This window comes from Dipteris shenzhenensis, chromosome 9 (genome assembly GCF_047967505.1).
Source record: "Dipteris shenzhenensis isolate YYH24624 ecotype China chromosome 9, Dip_SZ_1.0, whole genome shotgun sequence".
Classification (NCBI taxonomy): Eukaryota; Viridiplantae; Streptophyta; class Polypodiopsida; order Gleicheniales; family Dipteridaceae; genus Dipteris; species Dipteris shenzhenensis.
In genome coordinates this window covers 872,539-896,330 of record NC_141604.1, presented here as the reverse complement: position 1 = coordinate 896,330, position 23,792 = coordinate 872,539, and the positions used below count along the sequence as shown (strand labels likewise).

Here is a 23,792-nt window from a genome sequence, read left to right as displayed (position 1 = left end):
CTACTCGAAAGAAAAACTCATGTCTCATGGTAGGGAAGCTAGATGGCTCTTGGAGGCACTCTTTCTCTGATCTCCAAGATGAATGCCAAAATTATTTCCAGAAATTGTTCTCTGCTCCTGGTTCCCCATCAAATCAAATGACTGATGCGAGGACTGAATTCCTCCAATATGTTTCTGAAATAGTGGAAATGGATGATGCTCTTACTTGGAGAGACCTTTTACTGATACAGAACTTGATAATGCATTGTTCCACCTTAGCAAATACAAGTCCCCTGGCTGGGATGGCCTTACGTTGGAATTTTATATTTCTTTTTGAGATGATTTGAAAGATGTCCTCTTGCAAATGATCAATGTTGCCTGGCAAGAAAATCAGTTACCGCACTCTTGGAAGCATGGCATAGTCAAACTTGTGCCCAAAAAACATCTGTGTGATACTGAATGCGGGCCTTCATCCTCATCAGTATGGGTTTGTGCCGCGAAGACAAATCCATGACAATATCTCCAATGCATTGACTGCAATTGAATATGGTAAGTACTCGCATCAAGATGTGCTCATATTGCAGGTAGATATTGCTAAGGCATTTGACACTGTTCAATGGGACTTTCTCTCTCAAATCATGACCAAATTGAGCTTTGGTCCAAAGATAGCAAATACAGTTTACTGGCTTTATTCTGGCTCTACTTCTCAGTGCATTCTTAGGGGTCATCTATCTCGGTCATGGACATTGGGTAGATCAGTTAGACAGGGCTGCCCTCTTAGTGCTCTCTTCTATGCCATTGCGACCCATCCCCTTTTAATGTATCTTGATCATCTTACAAACACAAGACAGATGACTGGTCTTAAAATCCCTGGGGCTGCATCTTTTTTGGCACAAGCATATGCTAATAAATTCCTTCTTTATGCCATAGAATTCTCCCCGAGAAGTTCACATGCTTATGATGACTCTATCATTGTATGGATTGGCAGCGGGATTGCATGTCAATTTTGACAAATCTAAATTGCTTCCTCTGAAACAATGTGATTGGCATTCTATTCTCTGGCCAGGTCAGGTGGTGCATTCCAATGATGTAGTCAGGCATTTGGGATATCCTATAGGATGGCATATCACCAGGAAGCAGCAGTTAAAATGGATTTTTCAAAGACTTCAACATAAACTGGAATACTGGAAAATTTCTACTTGGCCACTTCATGTCAGGCTCAGAATAGTACATTCCATTGTAATGTCCTATGCCCAGTTCTTTTTGCCTTTGCTGCATTGGTCCTCCAGAGATATTTCAGCCTTTATGTCTCAAGCTATGGAGATGTTATGGAGGACAAAAACTGCTGTGAAAGCATTGAGACTGATGAAGATGGAAATGGTGTGCTCTCCTAGGATGCATGGTGGACTTAATATCCTCAACATAAGATATCATGTACTTGCAAGGACGGCGACTATGCTCCATGCTTTTTTCCGCTAACAACAGCCATGGACTTGTATGATAGCATCCATGTGTGTCAACATGAGGACTTCTGCTTATGGTCATTGGACTACTGATCATTGGGAGGTTGTCATTGGGAGATTTGTAGGGAAGATACTTGGCTGTCCTTTCTCTACTGCTCTGATACTTGATTGGAAACAAGTCCTTTCTAAGGTCAAATGGGCTCCTGATAATTGCTCGGGGGCTAACTCAATGAGGCAAGAAAGTATTCATTGGAGTGCCATCTTTGACATTCCACTTGCTTTACAGGAACCTGTTCGGGCATACAATCTCATGAATTTGGGAATTAGATACATACATGATGTGGTAGATAATCAGGGCTATGTTTTATCTTTTCCTCAGGCCACTGCTTCCTATGCATTGGGAATGCACCATAGGTCGATATGGAAGAAAATTGCTGATTTGTTACATCCTTTTCTACCTGTTCCCCCTGTGGTTGACACAGAGAGGCTTATGGATTGGCAATTGCAACCCTCTGCTACATGCTCTCATCCTGTTCCTCTGCCTGCCTTGACCTCCATCAAAGCCTACAGGCTTCTTCAGCCTGCTCCATGGATTCAGCAATATGCTAATACTCTGTGGCATATCAGGAAGCCTCTCTCATGGTGGCGGAAGAATCTCCGGATATTATGGAAGTGTAAAATGCCTTTGAAACAAAGACTTTTTCTTTGGAGATGCATGACAGGCACATTGTCAGTGGGAGTCACACTTGCCAAACGTCGCATTGCACCATCCACATGTTTATGATATTAGGCTCCTTCAGAGACTGTCCCTCATTTGCTTTGGCATTGCCAGTGCTCTAGGAACCTCCTCGGGAGAATTTCAGATCATCTTTGGCTCTGTTTCCCGAGTCACAGATTTGGGAAACATTTTTGGTTATTTGGCAGATTTATGAGGTCTTTGTCTCAATACTCACTATTTCTCTCTTGGGTGGGATATTGGGCTCTTTGGACAATCTGGAGTGAGCATAATTTGGCATACTTGGGTCGGCAGATTCACAAGTCATATGAATCTTTCCGAGCCTCATTGTGGCAATCCTTATATGATGCCTGCCATGAGGGTGATATAGATGCTTCTTGCATAGAGCTTTTCTTTTTATGTTTCTGATCTTTGGGATACTCTCCATTTTGGAGACTTCCTATCTTGTAAATTTAAGAGCATATAAATACAGCACTGGATATTACTAAAAAAAAAAGTGTGTGTGAAGTTAATTGATCTTCTTCGGCAGCGCATGAGAGCGAGATTCCCGACTGTTCCTTTTGGGAAGTCTTTTTGGCTCTTTGGTTTTCATCCATCCAAACCGGAGTTTCATCTTTCCTTTGTTTGGGTTCGCTATTGGGCACTCTGGAATTTATGGACAGACAGGAACTGTAAAGTTTTTAGTGATCCTATATTTTCCTTGTTTGGCCTTTTAAAGCGTTCTCTGCAACAATCCTTCTTTGATTGCTTGCAGACGCGTTGCATAGATCATGATGTATATCTAGCATACACCGAGATTTTCAGCTGATGTAATTTTGGCTGCCTCATTTTGAGGTCACTACTCTTGTAATATAATCAATTTTCACTAAAAAAGTGTGTGTGAGAGGTTCGAGATGGCGCAATAGACCTCCATGCCTTCGTTTCCTAATCTGTATGATCCTTCGTCTCTAGTCAAGTTTCCATCTGGTCCTTCATCTCCAGTCAAGCGTGATACGTCTCAGCCTGTCGTTGCTTCTGTGTTTCAGCCTGGCCCTTCATCGCCTTGTTTAGTTTCTAGTCCTTCGTCTCCAACCCACTCTATCGTCACGCTTGGTATTGTCACCGTCGCTTCTTTTGATTTTTTGCCTCTAGCCTCCAACCCGATTGAAATCTTCGCTCTTGCTTCAGAGGCCCCGTTCATTTTCCAATCTCCTGTTGCGGTACAATCTGCTTCACGACAATGTTCTCGGACTCTAAAGCGGCCTGCTGACTTTTGTACATCTGCTCAGCATGAGAAGACTCAGCGATTTACTTCTGGCAGTTTTCCTTCTACGTCTACGCAATTGGATCTCCTTCATTGTTTATGTAAGGAGTCCGTCATTCAGTTGCAAGTCTTGGGTTCATCTATGTGTCGGGTTCTTTTCTCTAAATCCTTTCTCCAGATTCTTTCTCAGGGCCAACAACTCGGTATTTGTCTTTATTTTATGGGACGAGTTATGACAGCACCTATGCTACATGCATGGTCGACAGCAGCCGTTGGAGCAAATAAAATCAACTCCTTTGTTTTTCTTGGTAGGGGTTTTTATTATGCTGATTGTGTCAATGTGGAGACAGTTTATCAGCTAGTTAATATGTCAGGAGTACACGGAGGTGGGTATTTTGCTTATGTCATGCCTTGGGACCCTCTTCTCGACCCGGCCCAGAATCTCATGCATAAAAATTTTATATTATACAAATCAAAAACTTGGAGGAGCTCCGTCTGCTGCCGCCCCCCGCCACCGTCCGTCGCCATCACCCAGCCCTTGGCAGCGCCCTGCCCCTTGGCCGCGACCTGCTCCCTTGGCAGCGCCCTGCTGCCTTGACAGCGCAGGCTCCCTTGGCAGCGCCCCCTGCTCAGGTCGCCCCCCCTTGCCCTCTCGCATCGCGCCCCCCTTCAGCCGGTCTGGCTGCTGCAGGTGTGCCCTGGTGGTCGAGCCCCCCTTTCAGCCCGCTCGTGTTGCGCCCCCCCTTCAGCCCGTCTGGCTGCTGCTGGTGGCGCCCTGCTGGTCGAGCTCCCCTTGCCCCTTCAGGTCGCCCCTCCAGGCTGCCATCTAGGCCGCCCTTCAGGCCGCCAATAGCTGCTGTCTGCCCCTCCCTTGTGCTTCAGGCTGGGCTGCTTCAGGGCCCTCTCCGGGACAGTTCTGCTCGTGTTCTGGGGAGCTGAGTTCCTGGGCTGCTTCCAGGCATTGGCGGAGCTTTCTGCTTCTGCATTGAGCGGCCTGTTTTCATTCCACACAGGCTGAAGTTTGGGGCATTCTTTAACCAGGGGTTTTTTGGGGATTCTAGAGGTTGGTTGCGAGTTCTTGGTGGGTATTTTCAGCAGAGGTAGCTCCTCCCCTCAGGACAGCGCAAGCTGAGACAATGGAGGACACTAATGCCACTCCCGTCGCTGAACCTGAGGAGATTGAAGCCACATTTTCTTTTCCTCCTGACATTGTGCAGATGATTGAGGTAGCAGAGGAGGGTTTTCGTTTGACGCACATCATTGGCTTTCTACCCGGTGAGGCCAACAGTTACGTGATTGGGTGTACACCAGCATGGCCTCATTGGGTGTCTCAGTTACGGTTTTCCGATTTCTTGGTAGAGGGTACTTTTCTTTTGGCCTTCAGTATGCAGAGCAGGCTCAAAGAGTACTTATGAGCTCACCGATTCAGTTTCAGAGCAGAGTCATCCATTTGTGGCCTTGGCGGAAGCACTTCGGTACTACTTCCCCGGGACCACGTCAGGTCTCTTTTTGGATGCTTTTCCCTGGACTTCCTGATGAGGTCAGCTCTTGTCGCAGAGCTGTGGAGCATATGGCTAGCGTGGCAGGTACAGTCATCCCATCAGGTGCTAGACTTTCCTATGCTCAGTCACCTGCTGGTATAGGTGTTACGAGGGTCAGACTCACTTCAGAGTTCCCCCCTCCTCGACCTTTGCCTACTTTGATATCGTACTCTACGGGAGATGGGGTCCAGATGCATCAGAGGGTTTTGTACGAGGGGCTTCCTGATCAATGTGTTTTCTGTCGGAAGAGAGGTCACTTTATTAGGGATTGCCCCAGTCGTCAGCCTCGATCAGAGACTCCGGATCCTTCTCATCCTACGAGTGACCCAGAGCCTTCAGTTCAGCCTCCAGGGGTCTCTGAGCCTGCTTCGACTCATTCAGCAGAACGAGAGGAGACTCCTCTAGGGGAGCCTCCAGTGGAATCAGAGGACCTAGAGGTGCCTCCAGTGGAACAGCTTTCACGGAGAGCTCGGAGGAGACGGAGACAGAGGGAGAGCCAGCAGTACGAGCAGCCCCAGGTACGAGCTCACAGATGGCAGAGAGTTGAGACATATGTGCAGGAGACCCTGGAAAGGGGAGATGCAGAGGACCATCCGCAGGCAGGTCTTGACATTGTGCAGGAGACGGTAGCTCAGGGAGTCGAGTCACATGTGCAGGAGACCCCGGAAAGGGGAGATGCAGAGGACCATCCGCAGGCAGGTCTTGACAGTGTGCAGGAGACGGTAGCTCAGGGAGTTGAGACACATGTGCAAGAGACCCCGGAAAGGGGAGAGAGGGAGGACCATCCACAGGCAGGTCTTCACACTGTGCAGGAGACAGTAGCTCAGGATTTGATGACTCTAGACACTACTACCCCGGAGGTTTAGATATTGGTTACGGAGACAGTTATTCAGCAGGAGATTGCTCAGGCTGCAGTTACTGGGATGGATGCCTCTCCCCAGCAGTCCGTTGAGAGAGTGGTTTTTTACGACACAGGTCAGAGTCAGAGCCCGTCCCAGGATCTCATGCGCCTGTACAAGGTTCCCAGGATCTCATGCGCCTGTACTTGGGATCTGTTACTCTCTCCAGAGAGGGGCACGTTCTTCGTTTCTCCGCAGGTAGCTTTCGATCTCGGGGGAGCGAAAGCTGGTTAGCTGAGGTAGTTGACAGCGAGATTGCTAGACAACTTATGAGCATGACTCAGTTTTCATCGGTTCACCGTATTGTCGGCTCGCAGAGTCATTCTTGCCCTAGGACTCTTCGACCTGGCTTCGGTGGCAGGGCCTTTCTATTTTTTTGTTTTTTGAGATTCAGGGAGACTTTGATTTGCCCAGGAGTGCTGGTTGGTTTGACTTTCAGCTCCTCGGTTCACGCCAGAGTACTATTCCCTTGGATGGAGCCATTTTACATGAGTTGGGGCAGATTTGGAGTTTGATTAGAGACCGACTTTGGATTGCGCCGTCAGAGAGAGAGTTTTGTGCCGTTGCCACTGGCACACCCTCACTTCCATCCGATGTCTAGGTTGTCCATCATTTCTTGGAATGTGAGAGGACTGAACGGCCGCAGATTTACCTCAGATGCAGATGGTCGTAGATTGGGAGTTCCTAAATTGCAGTTGCTTAAGGACTCCCTTCGGTTTATTTCCTCAGGGTCCCCTCCAGACATTGTGCTTATCTAGGAGCATAAGCTCTCCCAGGATAGGATTGACAGATGCAGATCCTTACTCAGAGGACAGAGCCGGACATATTGGAGCCCAGCGGATGGCACGAGGGGAGGAGTTTGCATTTCAGTTTCAGCTAGGTGGGCCTCAGAGATCACCTAAGAGGGTACACTAGTGGAGAGTAGAGCATGCTATGTTATTCTTCATATTGAGAGCACAGCAGTTGGTGTTCTCAATGTGTATGCTCCCACAGACGCGCTTTTTGGAGACAACTCAGAGAGTCCCTTCCTCAGGTAGACACCTGGATTGTTGGAGGAGATTTCAACATGGTTGAATTCGCTGAAGACAAGTCGGGTCAGACAGAGGGTGGCCTTTCTGATAGGGAGAGAGTGGAGTCGGATAGTTTTGTTTTGCATGCTGGACTTCATGATGCAGCTCGATTGGACGACTTTCGTCACTTGGCTGACAGTGTTCAGTTCTCTTGGTCCGGGGTTTTCCATGACTCTCTTTCTTTGGTCAGACTTGATAGGTTTTATATTGGCCAATGGGGTCAGGCAAGAGGAGGACAGATTGGGATCCACCCGGGTTATGTTTTATCTAACCATGCTCGAGTCCTATTACAGATTCTTCCTACCTCTCGATTGGAGAGCACAGGCTCTGTGAGAGTTCCGGACTTTGTTTTTCAGGATACAGAGTTCGTGGAACGGTTGAGAGAGACTTGGTTGTCAGTGGACACTCCTGTGGATCAGGGCTGGTTGATGTGGGTAGAGGGGGCTTTGGCTAGAGCCAACATGGCCTGCCAATTAAGGGAAAAAGAGGAGAAGGAAAAGCTCAGAATCAGAGATCGGAATGCAAGAGCGGAGGTATCCAGACTTCAGAGATTGATTCAGAGTTTTCCTCACTCTCTTTTCATCAGAGGGCAGCTTTCGGAGGCTCAGGAGAGACTAGAGGAGATTCATGGCAGGAGGGCCCAGTTCAGGTTTTACTCCCAGCAGACTTTCTGGATTCAGAAGGGGGATAGATGCTCTAGAGAGTTCTTCAGGGCAGTGGGTCAGAGATACTCTTCGGACAGTCTTTCTAGACTTGTGGATGAGGCCGGGTCTCTTCAGACGGACCCTCACCGTCTTGTTGAGATCACTTCTGATTTCTATTCCACTCTTTACACCGCCGATCCAGTCACCGAGGAGATGATCAGAGCCAGAGAGGAGATCTGGAATCATGTCCCCCTGATGGTCTCAGACAGGATGAGTCGTGTTTTGGATAGCCCACTATCACTTCTTGAGATCACGGACGCGTTACATGAGCTGCCCAAAGACAGATGTCCGGGGGAGGACGGTTTGTCGCCACTTCTTTTTAGAGCTCTTTGGGATACGATTGGGCCTCATCTACTCTCTGCCTTTTCAGAGGCTCTCGATACAGGATCTTTGGGCGAGACATTATGCACAGGTATGATTTGTCTCATCCCGAAAGGGGGAGACAAGACAGTCCTACGTAATTGGAGACCCATTACACTTCTAGGGACAGCCTACAAGATCCTAGCGAAGACCTTGGCTCTTCGCCTAAAGCCTATGCTGCCAGATATGATTAGAGCTACTCAGACAGGATTTGTCCAAGATCGGAGTATCTTGGATAACATCTTCACTTTTTGGGAGGCCACTCACTGGGCGAAGGAGAGTCAGCAGGAGATTACAGTTCTTCTTCTCGATTTTGAGAAGGCTTATGATAGGGTGGACTGGGGTTTCTTGGAGGGCACTATGAGGAGGCTAGGCTTCAGTGATAGATGGATTTCTTGGGTCTCGTCAATTTACTCCCACTCTTCTAGCAGGATGGTGGTTTGTGGAGGCAGAGGACCGGAGGACCGGCTTTTCAGCTATCCAGATCGGTACGACAGGGATGCCCTCTTGCACCTTACCTTTTCCTTTTCGTAGCGGAGGCTATGGGATACTTTATGCAGGCTACCAGTCATGGCACTTTGGGCCTCCATCTGCCTATCGGGAAGGAGTAGGAGCTTCTGGACACTGAGTTTGTTGACGACACGGCACTGACAATCAGAGGAGATGCATATAGTCTCGCCACTGCTGCGGATTCAATTGACAAGTTCTGCCTAGCCTCAGGGGGACTTGTCAATTGGAACAAATCCCAATTGACGGCATCTGGACAGGAGCTCAGCTGGATACCCTAGCATGGGGAGGAGACAGAGGCTTTGTATGGATTCCCAGAGGCACCTCCACGAGATATCTAGGCTTCCAGGTTGGCATTGAGGTGTCCCCGACGCAACAATTTGCCCCAGTTCTTGAGAGCATCCGGAGAAAGCTAGCCTACTGGAGCACGGCTAGACTTTCTTTGGCCGGAAGAGCGCTGGTACTCAACCAGGTTCTACTAGCGACTATGTGGTACATTGCGTCATGTTGGTGCTTTCATGCTGACTCGATCCGTCAGGTGAGGAGATTGCTCTGGAACTTCTTGTGGAGTGGTGGCGACGGTTCTGAGGACACTAGGGCCAGGGTTTCATGGGATACTATCACTTTACCCTCCTCGCAGGGAGGACTTGGGGTTCTTGATCCTGAGATGCAGAGCAGAGCCCTTTTAGTCAAACTTCTTGCTAGAGGTTTGACTCCAGGAGATCAGCCGTGGAAGCAGTTCCTACTGCATTAGATTCACCAGTGCACCCCCAGAGCAGCAGGCCAGTGGGCAGGTAGAGTCAGTTGGATCTTCCTGGCGGACCAGCATTCTCAGCCTTCCTCACCACTTGTGAAAAGGCTTATTCAGATGTGGGATCACTTTCGACAACAACTCATCAGAGCAGTTCCCTCCTCCAAAGAGGAAATCGCCCGACAGCCACTCTATCATAACCCCCTGGTTCGATATCAGGGATCTTTCCCTGGTACAGAACTTAGGACTCCCTTGGCCAGATGGCATGCTCAGGGGGTTGTGACAGTCGGAGATTGGTTCAGAGGAGGTGCGGAGATGTCAGAGGAGGAGATCAGAGATAGACACGGGCCACTTGGACAGATTGCTGTCACCGGATTACTGATCATGAGAGCTATTCCTCAGGAGTGGAGGGATATGCTTACAGATCCAGCCTATGTTCATCCCATCTCTACTTGGTCAGGTTGTTTTAGTGAGGCTGGGCTATGCATTGGAGTTCGTTTAGGACCGGCACCGTTTACTTATTTTGAGACGGACTCCTCTCACAGATTGTATCCCACTCAGCCCCTGGATCGACAAGAGCTCCTTTGGCAGAGAGTCAGGGTCATTGGTTGCCTGGGTAAGGAATGGGCCACAGATCCTTCCAGGTTGACCATTGCAGAGGATCCTAAATGGAGACTTTGGATTTTTTAGGGTCGACCTCTTGTGGAGCTCGATTGGGACCCAGGTGAGTGGGCGTGGCCTGCTCCGGTGGCAGGAGTTCGTCCTCTTTCTTTTTTCCAGTACTCGACGAGGGCAGGTTACAGGCTTCAGCAGAGAGACTCTCATCACCTACCATTTTCCTCACAGCATTGGCACGCACAGGGACTTACTGCAGAGCTCTTGCTGAGCTACTGGACTCACTTTTGGGGCATCAGTAGAGCCAGGAAAGTCTCCTACTTTCTTTGGCTCACTATACATAGGGGCGTACCTGTGGGCACTTGGCTTCAGCAGATGGGTACACCCTCCTTGTGTATGCGTTGTCAGCTTGCAGAGGAATCTAGCAAGCATTGTTTATGGAGCTGCCCCAGCTCTAGAGTGGTATGGACAGGTATCTTCAGGTTGTTCTCACATGTTACATCCGAGTCCTTTTTTATGACATGGGGCGTTGCCCTTTGGGGGAGAGGATCTGGAGCCTTTGCTCTCTTTGAGTCAGAGCCAAGAGACCACGGTTTCTTCATGCAGCGTCGCCAGAGACGGGGTCCCACAGAGGCTAGCATCATGGAGCCGCAGGATTTACTTTTGGTACCTGTACCAGCTCAGGATTCCATGCCTACTTCAGCTGCAGGGTCAGCCTGGGAGGTGATTTCCAGCATTACCCTATGGCGGATTTGGTGTTCGCGATGTTCTTTTGTCCTTGGGGGCCATTTATGCACGGAGGCTGACACTCTCGCTTCCATTTGGGTGGAGATTATCTTCACTCTCAAGAGTCAGTGGGAGCGGTGTACAAGCACCTCTTTGGCAGGTCGTGGGAGACTTTTATCCTTCATGAGGACATGGGACTGCTCATTTTTTCATTTGACCCCTTTTGGGATGTCGTGGCATTTTAGACCACCACCATGGCTTTTTTGCCACATTGTTGAGGCTAGGGATAGAGTACTTTCTCTCCCACCTGTTGTATAATTCGTTTTGAATGGAATATATCACTTTTTCTTTTAAAAAGAATCTCATGCATTATTGTCCTGTATGGGTCACCCTAAAAGCCTTGCCAGTATCTCTCCTCCCGCACATATCCTCTATTGCAGCTCTTTTGGGGAGAGTATTGCATCTTTCGAAGGGGGATTTTTTGGTCTTCAGCAGAGATATCTGAATTTGCATTTTGTGGGATATGGAGCAACCCGTACCTTCATGTTTAGATATTGATTATGGTTTCGAGCATCCTGTTCGCATTACCTTATCTTTCTCTTTTGTGCCAAATGCGTGTTACAAGTGTAGACAAATTGGTCATTTTACTCGGAGCTGCCCTTCACAATCATGTCAATCTACTCATGTTGTTCCTCAGGCTACTACTCTTTATTTAGACAAGATGCAACAGTTGAACACAACAAGAAAAGAATGGAGACGGGTACACCTCCCAGGAAAAGAGATCATCTCGCCGTCTCTTTCGGTTCCTTGGTCAAATCCATTCCAAGCTCTGTCAATGCCGGATACACTTATGCTTGAAACACGGCAATCTTCTGGTGTTAATGCTTCCGATTCTCAAGAGTCCTCTTCAGCTCAAGAATCCTCTTTGGTTGGAATTGACTCTCAGCGGGCCTTACCAGTTGATGGGACGGAGTCGATTGAATTGCAAGTGGATCTCTCTCCTTTGGATATAGTTCATGATCGTGAAGTGGCAACAGATGTGGATTTGCAAGACTAAGATACTCAGAATGGGGTTGATACTATGGATGCTTGTGCAAGACTGAATACAGATGCCCCACCATTGTCGGATTTGGCACCCGCCTCTCCATTTTCTCTGGTTGCAATAGGTTTTTGACCCTGTGATTCAAAAATTTCGGGTGCCTGCTTATCTTAAGAAGAATCACAAGGGTAAAAAACACCTTCATTTAATTGATGGTGATGTGGTTCCTTTACAACAGTTTTTGCACGCAAACAATCTCACTATGCAGGATATTCTACCAGATGCCCCCCCTAGTGACTTGTAAACTTTTTTACTGTTGCCTCCTGGCTTTTCCCAAGGGCCTATTTGTAATCTTTTTACTTTTGTACTTCATGGTGGGTTTTCACCTCTTCTGAGGTTTCCCATAGAGAAATATAAGATTTCACTTAAAAAAAAAGTGTGTGTGAATGCATAACAACTGATTTTTTCTGGGTATCATTGGACAGTATCTGAGAGCTCGTTTTCCAAATGTTTTTGGAAATTCTTTTGGCTCTTTGGCATTCATCCACGGCGACCAAAGTTTGATTTGTTTTTTACTTGGGTTAGATACTGGACACTTTGGACCCTATGGATAGATCGCAATCATAGAGTCTTTGGTGATCCTAAGTTATCATTTTTCTTGTTTTTCCGCAGATATTTGCAACAATCTCTCTTTGATTGTCTGCAAACTCACTACATAGATTCTGATGTATATTTTTCCTACACTGAGATTTTCTATTGATGTATTGTAAGCTTTCCCTTTCTAGGAATCTCTCTTGTAATATAAAGCAACAAAGTTTTCACTTTAAAAAAAAAAAAGGTGAATGCACAAGAAGAAGAGTTTTAACATCTTTTTGTGATTTTTGAGGTAAATGCCTGTTGGTAAAATTCATTCTGACGTATTCTAAGTACTTGTGTATCATGTTAAAACAAGAGTCTACCTGAATGCAAGATGCCTTATTGTTCCGTGGTGGAAGTTATGGAGAGAATAAATCGCACACGATAATACGGACTGAATCCTAAAACTAATTGAAAAATCAAATTTGCTAGTAGTAAATATGAAGTTACAGAGCATTCAAATGATGCATATCACAAAGCTGCAATACAATCTCAAGCTTTGAAACGCTTTTACTGATCCATCATCTTGTGGTGCGGTTGCGTGGTATGACATATTATGCAATCATGGCATACATCAACAATCATAAAGTCACAATGAAGCAAAAGTTAGTTTCAAACGCTCCCCTTGTTTTCAACTTTGTATTCCACAAAGTCTGGTAATGCTTCACATTAAAAGAATGGTTTCCATTGAATGGCCCGAGGACATAGCCGACTGGGGTGATGCCAATTGGGGTGACAATGGCACTTGTGCGACGGAGAGGTTCTGCGAGGTGACCATAGAAAACCATGCAAGTCGATCATTAGCAATGCTACATCAGGGATTTTAATTTCTCACTGATGCCGACCTCCATCGAATGCTCATATTCAGCAGTCCCGATATTGTAACTTGGTTGGGATAGCGATTCTAGACTCTTTCTTTCCTCCTAAGGCTTCCATTCTAGCATTGGATGATCAATGTTATCACATTGTATATCTATCTTTTCTAAATGCATTTAAAAGGTATTAGAGTATCCTTCTTCGGTGTGGATGCACGCTTAGTGGCCCCACCCATTCAAGTTTTCATGTTGTTTCTAGTTTTTGCAGTCTTATGTTGTATCCACGACTGGACTAACGAGGGTATAGCCTTATCAAAGCCTAGGCCTGAATAACCTGAGATCTAGGAAATGTCCACAACTGGACTAACTATGGTAAAGGCTTATCAAAGCCTATACCCTAGTTGGTCCAGTCGTGGACGAAACACTTAGAGGCCCTTCAGTCTTTCACAGACTTTAATCAACTTCTTTCTTTCTTTCTAAGATGCTTCTCTCTTGAACACAACCTCTTTGAGTGTCATGGATAATATTGGAGAGGTGAGGGCAGAGCCGCAAGCTAAATACCTTGGCTAAGACCTTGTGGGTGGTATTTAGCAGGGTACTTGTGGGTGGTATTTAGCATGGTATTTGGGCTTCCTGGTGAATATCTATAGGGTCACTCCCTTTCGTGATCATGCAAATCCACCTTTATGCAAGTGTTTGAGGTTAACAAAGCTTCTTGCCCGCGTCCAAACCAATCAATGCCACTACACATCATCCTTGGAAAGTGGTAGTGTGGCTATGTGCTAGCTTGTCCTTAAATCCCTAGAAAGGACAGGAGGGGCTAGCTGCTGCTCCAATAGGGATCCCTTTTAAGGGTTGGAAGATCAACATTAAAACCTCCAAGCAATAGGGTACTCCTCAGTAATAGGCTAGCTTGGGCAAGACTTTCACCTGTGTGCTGGGTTGATCCTTGAGACTAGAATTGACTAGAAACCGCGGAGATGGTGAAATTGAAGAAGCTAGGGCTAGGCTCTGAGAAAGAGCGGGGTCAGAGAGCGTTGGAAGGGTAAGGCTAGAAGGTAAGGATTAAAGTTGGAAGGGTAAGGCACACACACTCAAAATAGTCCCCTCCCTCACAATTTTTTTCCTTTCTTTCTGCCCTGGCAATACAGCATGTCCTTTTGATCCAAAGCAATATTGAGGCGCAAACATTTGGATGGTTCTATCTCTCTCTTGGATCATTGTCTAGTTACTGGCTTGCACGCATGCATGTTAAGTACGTACAAGTAAAGAAGTTTTGGATTCCGTAGTTAAACACTTCTGCATGAATTACCGGGCCCATCTATCAGTCTTCCACTGCAAATACCCTCTGTTTGGTTCATTTCTAACAGAAATTGCATCAAAGGGGAAATATGATGCAAAGAGAACTACATGCAAGTGAGGATGAGCCAATAGTGGTGTACAGTTCCATTTGCATGATGATTGCGAACTCATCCATGGGGCCTATTGCAGTACTTGAGTACTTATTGTCAACAGCCTTAGTATTTTTTATCGATGAAGTCCAAAAGGTACGCATTAATCCTGGATGACCCAAATACACTTCCCGAGGCTGCAGACCTTGGATGGAGGGGTTTTTCAGCAGCAAGCAGAGGTTTCAAGCCTAACCAAGGCAATGCCTCCGTTGCAAACAGATGAGCCGCCTGGCAAAGGCATGCACATGTTGTGCGAGCCACCCATCCTCTTGACCTCAGGACAAGCCAGTTCACTAGTACAACCGGGTGGGTAAAGGCCCTGACCCACCCCAAGTCAACCTCCGAATTTCCTTAGTCTCAAACTTCCTGGGTTGCTCCATCGTAAAGTAGAATGCAAGAAAAAAAAAAAGAGCGGCTAAGAACGCGAAACGATGTGCCGGACACAACCAACAAGTGAGGACAAGACCTCAAGCTATGCTCTCCTCACAAGACAAGCAAATAGTTGAGGCTCCTCGCGAGCGCTTGACCTCTCCAAAGAGGGAGGCCTTCTTTGACCTCCCTTCAGATAGTTTGCGACATGTCTCATGCCAAATCCCATACCACAGGCTCAACCGCTATCAAGGTCCATTCTGGTGGTTTCTTTGCTACTTGATCCTAATTCTTGCACATTCCCCTTCCCTCGCCACCACCTCCTCCACACCCCCTCTTGGCTACTTCCCCTAAAGTAAGCTCAAATACCCCCTCCCCCCCACACCTCCCCTAGTCCCAATCGGTCCCTGCTCTTTCCTCTCCCTCCTCTCCGCTTATCCTCTCCAACTGTTGCATGTCCCCCCTCCAAGTCCCTTCCTTCCCCCCTCCTCCCTAGGTTCCCCCAACAAGAGGTCCATCCGCAACATGCCGGGAGTGTGAGTCAACGCTCTCCCAACTTCCTGAGAATGAGAAGAGACTTCTTGGTAAAGGAAGCCATGTACAGGTCCGTACTTGTGTGATAGGGTCCTGTGATCCACAGGCGTTGACCCAGGCTCGTAGATCTGCCCAATAACCTGCCGTACTGCTGCAGTTGCTTGCCTGGCAGATCCATACTGCTCCTGGCTTGCTAGGTATGACCTTTGTTGTGCTGCCACATGGCAGCCCATGTGCCGCCCATGTGGCAGCCCCATGCTTCCATGTTTTGTTGTTTGTATGCTGCCCACATGACAGCCAAGGTGCTGCCCATGTGGCAGCCACACCACTCCTTGGTTCACCCCCCCATGCTTTCAGATGGGGGTTTATAGATGGGGAGGTGACCACACCGACACCAACAATTTCTATGTTGGCCATTGCAGTGTATAATATCTATGTCTCTTTCTTCATTTGTGGTTGCTCTCACTCTTTCTTGACAATGTCAAATTTATCTTTTTGCCTAATGCATTGAATGATTTCTCGACTATGCATTGTTTCTCAATCTCCAATGTTGGGTGATCTTGTAAATTATAGGAGTGTAGTTTATAATCTTTGGCTGTCTTAACACAACATTTTCAAGCTTTTCTAGAAGCTCCATGGGACAAGACTTGGTATGCCTCTAAGTCGCTATGGGCCCACACGATGTCCTTCGGGAGACTTGGAAAATAGATAGTGGGGCACATGATCCATGCGATTCATAATGAAACCTTGGTACCTTAGGGTGAAGAAACCACATGAGTACCCAAAAGTACTGGGCTCTGCTCACCAACAACTGCTCGAGTGACTTGTGAGGAAGCAAGTTGGATGAGGAAGATTCCTCTTTCATAGGTGGTCACCTCTTGAATGTGGTGACCCCTCGAGTGATAAGATCCTCTCCCATGGATGGTGACCTCTTGAATATGGTGACCCTCCAGTAATAAGCTTGCTTGTAGTCTCGAACTTGGTCTTTGGTTGGTGTTACGCAACAATGCGTCCTAGTAGTGCTTTATCTTGTAGTTCTTATAGTCCTACTGAGTTTGTTGCTTTTTCTCAAGCGAGAGGGCTATCCTGATAGCAGTGCGTGTTGAAGATGCTGCCATGTTAGCTCTTTTGGCTAGACCAAAAGGTCACCCTCTTATAGACCGGTTTTCATCCGCATACACCTTGGCTCTATCCATAGCCTGGCAGATATTAGCTCTCGCAAGTGCTAGCATCTCCCGCATCTGAACTACAAAGTTCGCCGCACTAGGCACTTTCTGAGGTACCCCAACTATAGTTGGATTAGCCGGTCTATAACCATAGTTCAGCTCAAACGGACTGAACCTGGTAGAGGAATGTTTTCTATCATTGTAGGCAAACTCCAACAATGGCAACCACTTGTCCCACATATGTTGCCTCAATGACACATATGCCCTCAGCATATCCTCTAAAGTCTGGTTGACTCTCTCCATGGGGAGAGAATTTGGACACATGGGGGAGAAATATGGAAGAGTGTTAGTTGTGGAAGGGGGGGTAGAGGGGAGGGGGGGAAGAATTGGGCAAATGGTTTGAGCAGCTTGGTAATCCTCAAGGGTAGGATTAGCAAGGGAAGGGAAGAATCTAGGTGTGAGGGGCTCGTAAGTTTGTGACTATTGGGTTAGTTGAAATGGTAAGAGGCATGAACAAAGAGACGATGGAGGGAATAGATGTTAGGATGTAGCTCGGGGAATGTTAAGAGGGTGGTAGCAGCAAGGGTAAGTGAGGTTATGAGGTTGGCAGAGAGAGTGGTTAGATATGGGAAGTTGGATGTGAGATAGGCCCTATCATCTTCAAACATTTCTTTTTGCTGGTCCTCAAAGTACTGAACACTACTCTTAAGTGTTCACGATGCTCAGTAATACTTTTACTGAATATCAGGATATCGTCAATAAAATGTACTACGAACTTTTCGATATACGGACGTAGTAGATTGTTCATAAGCATAACGAAGGTCGCTGGAGCATTGGTAAGTCCAAAGGGCATTACCAAAAACTCATAATGACCAAACCTGCTTCTGAAAGCGGTTTTATGCACATCCTCGGCTCTAATCTGGATCTGATGGTAGCCACACTTAAGATCTATCTTACTGAAAATCACGGCTCCATGTAATGCATCTAGCAAATCATCAATCCGAGCCATCGGATACCTGTGCTTAACAGTGATATTATTCAATGCTCTGTAATCTATACAGAGGCGAAACGTATCATCCTTTTTCTTCTTTAATATCACTGGCGAAGCAAAAGGTGAGAAACTTGGTTGAATCTGCCCCAACTTGAGGTATTCTTCCAGTTGTCTACGCACCTCCGCCTCTTCAGTAAAACTCATTCTATAGGGAGGTCTATTTACAGGTTCTGCCCCCGGGATCAGTTCAATCTTATGTTGAACTTTCCGCTCTGGAGGTAACCCATAAGGTAGTTCATCCGTAAAACATTCAGAGAACTCCTCTGTTATAAGATTAGCCAGCTTGGCCATCTCACCACTCTGCGTAACATCAGTGCTAGCCGAAGAATCATCAACCGGCTCTACTGATGCTGTGCAAAGGAATAAAAACTCTGCTTGGGCTTTTCGGATTTCCATCACGGAAACCAACGGTCCCTGAGGTATATCTTTTTCACCTCACAAGACATAAAGCACATCATTCATCTTGAATTGATATACATGCTTTTTCCAATCAATGGCTGGATTCTTCTTAGAATGCCACGCCATACCCAGGGCTATATCTGCATGAGCAAGCTTGGTCATTTCAAAATCAAGCTTCTCAGTATAGTCCTGAATCCGAAGCTCCAATTGGGTAACCCTTTGGTCCCATACTTCAGTTGAACTTCCATCTGCCATCCTGACTGTATATGCATAGTCAGATGGACTTGTCTTTAATTTCAGCCTCTTCACGAGCTTGGAGTTAATCACATTGTGAGTTGACGCCGAGTCAAACAACACAATGACATCATGATTGGCCACTTGCCCTTTCATTTTAATTAACTCCGTATCATTAAAGGCTGTATATCCCGTTGCTACGGGCTTAGATAGGATGTTATCAGGTGCACTCGTCACTAGCTTAGCAATAGACACACATAACAAACAAGGTACTAACCTTTGAGAAGATCCCGCTAGCTGAATCTGCATCTCTTCTGCTCTGGGACTTCCCTCCATCTCCACGTCGCATTCTGAGATCACCATCTCAGCCATCTGACGATCTTTGTTACGTGGACAATCCTTCCACTGGTGAGGTTGAAGGCAACCAAAACATAAGCCTTCTCTCCTCGCTTTTTCCCTTTGTTCTGGGTTCAAGGGAGACTTAGAGCAAGCCCGGGCTGCCATTGGGGTTACTTTCCTTTTCACTCCATTGGTGGTACTTGGTTTAGGAGTTTCAGCCGGTCTCGCCTGCTTGGCTTGACTACTCGGCTGCGAACCACTCCCTCTACTAGCCCACTTCTTCTTAAACCCAGATTTCTTTGGATACCCATACTGGGTTCCGACCTGTGCAAACCCACTTGGTTTGCTGCCCTTGGCATCCTCAGTGTTTAGGGCTATAGCTATTGCATCATCTAACGTGTTCGCGTACTTAGCCCGAACTTTCATTTTTATTCGATCATTCAATCCAAATATGAAATCTTTCACTTGGATTGATTGAGGCAGGGGTTCGTCAACCTTCATTACACTCTCTCGAAACTTATCAGTGTATTCTGCCACTGATAAATTTCTCTGACGAAGGTTCCTATATTGATCCCAAGCTCGGGAATCGGGATGCTTCGTCAAGAGGTAAGAAGTGTTTCCTGAACTCTCTTTTAAACCCCTCCCAGGTAGGGATGCTATCCCATCTTTTTGTTGTTTAATCCACCACTGGTCCGCTGCCTCACTAAACATGTGGGTGGCCTCGCGGATCTTTTTGATGTAATTTCTGATTTCACAAATGGCGAACGCCTCGTCCCATTTGTGTAACCAGGCCTCAATGACATCGGAGCTACGGTCGTTCATCCGATCAGTATACTTTTCCGGTCTGTAATTGGAAATATTTGGCACTTTAGCCTTCCTAGGCTCGACCGTATGGACACTAGACTCCAGTTCCATTGGAGTCTTTCCCTTCTCTTCTCGAGAAGGTTTGGCAGACATACTCTGTATTGCTCTCCTAAGTTCGGACTGCCCTGCATTGGCCTGTAATTGCTGCGCTAACAACTGTTGCAAGGCATCCTCCAGCAATGCAATCCTGCTAGATAAAGTATGAGCTACTGGGCGCGATCCCTACTGGGTCGGCCGGACTCCTGATTCACCAGGGTCCCTCCTGGAAGCTCCTTCTTCTGCTTCCATTCTGTTCAGTGGGTGTTTTGGTTTATTTTGATTTGGGGGGGTTTTTAAAAAAATAATAATAATAATAAAACACCACTAGCAAGCTGTATTTACCAGCTGACACAATCCAATGTACTAACAGTCTGACACAATTCCCTATACTAGGGAATTCCTACAATCCCACATTCACACTGATCAGGCATTTAACATAGGCATATATCATAGATGGCGCTTTTCCCTATACTAGGGAAATTCCTGCAATTTACTCTGACTGAAGCACACAGGCATATCCTCAAGCATAATCTGTCCTTGCTACAGCATTAAAGCCTCATGCAGGCTGATTATTCACGAGATCCTGTCTACGAAAATATAGCATCACTAGACTAAATCAAGGAGAAAAAAAACAACATGAAACTAATGGAGGTTGAAGAGAGCTCCCTGGTCATCCACGAATAGCCACAACCCCTTTTGGTTCCATGCAATTCGAGTCTCCGAATCCTGCAGCCTTCACGTACTGCCTGCTCGCGAATAATAAGACCTTTCTTTTACCTCTGTCACAGGTGCGCTCCAACCTGCTGTCTACGAATTATTTACGTGACCATGCATGGCTCTGACTGGAGCACGTCGTTCGTCCAATTAATATATCTATAATTCGTCGAAGGAGTCTGTCGCATGGAGGTCACGAGTAGCAGGACCCTCCTGTGCTCTATCTGCGTTCCCAATGGTTGCTGGATCGTCGCTCCAGTCCCTGGTTACGGACAAGCTGCTGGCGTTGCAGATCACTGCACGTACGTGCGCCAGCGAAGCAGACCACGGACCAATTGTCAGCCTGCACTGCGTCACCAGGCACCGTCACGAATTCCCGCTGTCCGTCATCACGGCACACCCCTTTCTGATTTCGCTGTAGTCGCGGGAGCGCCAACAGCCCTAAACTCCAACCACAATTCCGAAGCCTTCGTCAATCGTAGACGACCTCCCTATTCGTCGAATGCCCGCATGGGACTTCCGTTAAGGTAGTCCAGCGTCCACCAGTGCGTAGGCCAATTGTCCGTCAGCGCCTTACGGGACCCCCAGGTCACCGCCAATCGTTCCACATGATCTCCCCGCTCACGTTCTACGACCCGTTTACGTAGGCCACCGTTGACGACTCGCCACCAACGCTCCACTTCGTAGCCTCGGCTCTGATACCAATTGTCAAACACATCATTCATCTAGTTCTCTACTTCGATCATGGGAGCAGCACCACGAATCACCACCCAGCCATATCTCGCTGAGGCTGACAAGCAGACAGAGATCTTCGTTCAAAAATCCACGTGAATAATTCCCTTCTCTCTTCTCTCTAGCCTCAGCAAGCCCCAATTCCCTAGATAGATCTAGATGCCACATGTCGTCCATATAGGGCCTTCCTAATGCAACATTTCACCCCTCTCTTGGGATGCATTAAATCCTTTGCCCCTAGGCACAATCTTTGCACTAGGCCCTTGGCCTTAGATCTACCTAGTCTGGTGCTATCAGCCCTCACCTAGGACCTTGACATTAAATCCCTCCCGATCATTTACATGAAGCGCAAACAAATATATTACAAAGATAGATCCTTTAAGGGAAATGTCGACTGATTCTTCTGAGGTCATGCTACCTCGGCTAGAGCGTAACACATTGAGTCAAACAAAAACTCTACGACACTTGCTGTATTAGGGCGAAAGGGAGGGGATAAGTGCAAAAGGAAAGGGCAAGAGAGGAAGAAGGGAGAGGAGGAGCTTGAAAGAGGGGAAAAGATGGAATGGGCTGCTACAGACCTGGGCGCTGCTCAGGCAGTTTGCAGAGAGGCAAGGTGGGGAAGGGAGATGCTGATGGGAAGGGTGGATGGTACACACATGTAACATAATTGCTTTACCCATCCCCTTTAATGCCCTTGCTTTATACATGTAGTTACGGGGGTGCTATGTATGATCTGTATGTATATTCATGCTATGTTATTGCGCTATACACATCTCATTTATGGTGTCATTTTACATACATTAACAATTTTGCTGTCATGCAAACATGCACACATCTACATATGACATAAGCGTTTTTATGTAAATAGTATATGTACAATACATACGACATACATTTTTATGTTTCATATGCATGCAAGAACGCACACACCTCACATGCATAGATGTAATGGCTGTACAGACACATAATTTCATGTGCATAATTTTACGTATAGATTTTCAGTGCTGTATTGATTCAAACATATACACATGTAGTACCACACTGTAATTCATAGGGCTCTTCCTTGCTTCTGAGTCCCACTTGTTTTACCTGCACATGCTACATACACCAAAACCTGTATGATGTTAAGCCCAAATTGTTTGGGTGTCCATTTGTCTATGTGGTGCCTTTAATGCGGCCAAAAACCAGATAAAAAACTGAAAGGGACATTGTCAAACGAGAATTTAGCAGGTTATGTCTATGTTGGTGTCTCTGAGCTAATCTGCAGATTTGCAATAATTATGGTGGGCTGGGAGCCAGGCTTGTGATTCTCCGATTTGTATAAATCTGGAGCATTCTAATATCTGAATGTAATTGAAAAACAAAGCATTTCTATCTAGCTTGAAATTAATAAGTGATCTGAAGCAGAGGAATAGCGAATACTATTCATTGAAGAGTTCTGCATATTGAGGCTGTTTTTGTTATTTATTGTCAGTTCTTGACAGGAAAATTTTAGGGATGCTTCTGAGTTTTGTTGCTTTGCTTTATTTTGACTACAAGAATGGCTGTCCTCAGGTTCTGGTTAGCTAATTAAAAGTCTATTTGGAATACTCTTGCTTCCTTAAGTGTTGACATGTGCTGCTCTCAAGTAGAAATAAAAATATTGTGGATGACAGGAATTCGACAGATTAAAATGAGAGGGTGACTTAATGGTTGCATGGCATGAAGCTGTGCCTTTTTATTCTTGTAAACTTGTCATGTGAGGTAGTTAATGAGTTTTGTACTACAGGTCCATTCGTGTGATTGCAAAGATCGAAAGCAGTGACTCTCTCAAGCATTTGGAAGATATTGTGAGAGTATCAGATGGAGCAATGGTTGCAAGGGGTGACCTTGGGGCACAAATCCTGCTTGAACAGGTTCCATCTGTCCAACAACAAATTGTGCAACTTTGCCGCCAATTGAACAAGCCTGTGATTGTTGCTTCCCAACTTTTGGAATCAATGATTGAGTACCCAACACCAACGAGAGCAGAGGTGATTTTGGCTTCTGTTTCAAACTGCATCTGAGAATGTGCTTGGCTTTATAAATGAATATGGAGGGATCCTTTTGGTTTTGTGATGCAAGGTGCAAACGCTTAAGAATTCACATTAAAGCCATGAAACTTCTATTATTGCAAAGCTTATGAAACAGAGTTCAGTGATTACGGGATTTTATATGATGGATTGTAGCATAGCAAACATTCTTGTATTGTAATTGAGCTGGTGGACATGTCTACTCCATGTGTGTTTGGGCCCAAACTCTGTTCTTTTCTTAAAGTCTTACATAGATGTGCTGGATGGTTCAAAGCAGGTAGCTGATGGGCCCAAACTCTGTTCTTTTCTTAAAGTCTTACATAGATGTGCTGGATGGTTCAAAGCAGGTAGCTGATGTCTCAGAGGCCGTGAGGCAACGTGCAGATGCACTCATGTTATCGGGAGAGTCAGCTATGGGTCTTTATCCAGAGAAGGCATTGAGTGTGCTTCGCACTGTAAGTTTGCGTATTGAAAAGTGGTGGCGTCAGTCCAAGCGGCATGAACATATGCACCTAATGGAACTTTCTGAGTCTAGTTCAGATCGTATTTCTGAGCAAATTTGCATTTCAGCCGCTCAAATGGGTAAGGACACACACAATTACATCTTGCTCTTAACTTCTGGATACCAATGAATCACCTGGTGTGCCCTAATGGTCTGTGTGAGTGCTCGTTTGTAGAAGAAAGTGAATATTTACTCTTACAAAAGGGGGCTGCATGAGGGGAATTTACATTCAGCTGTAGCGGTCTGCAAAATATGTATAATCA

General features: G+C 46.4%; 1 protein-coding gene across 1 annotated transcript in view; it reads left to right on the top strand.

Moving 5' to 3' along the window:
* Positions 1-23,792, top strand: part of LOC147898048 (pyruvate kinase isozyme A, chloroplastic-like) — a 115,989-nt gene that overhangs the window by 76,416 nt on the left and 15,781 nt on the right. Inside the window, exons 5-6 of the mRNA XM_087378988.1 lie at positions 22,745-22,988; positions 23,375-23,609. Of these exons, the coding sequence (XP_087235114.1) occupies positions 22,745-22,988; positions 23,375-23,609 (479 nt within the window). The remainder of the gene's footprint in view (positions 1-22,744; positions 22,989-23,374; positions 23,610-23,792) is intronic.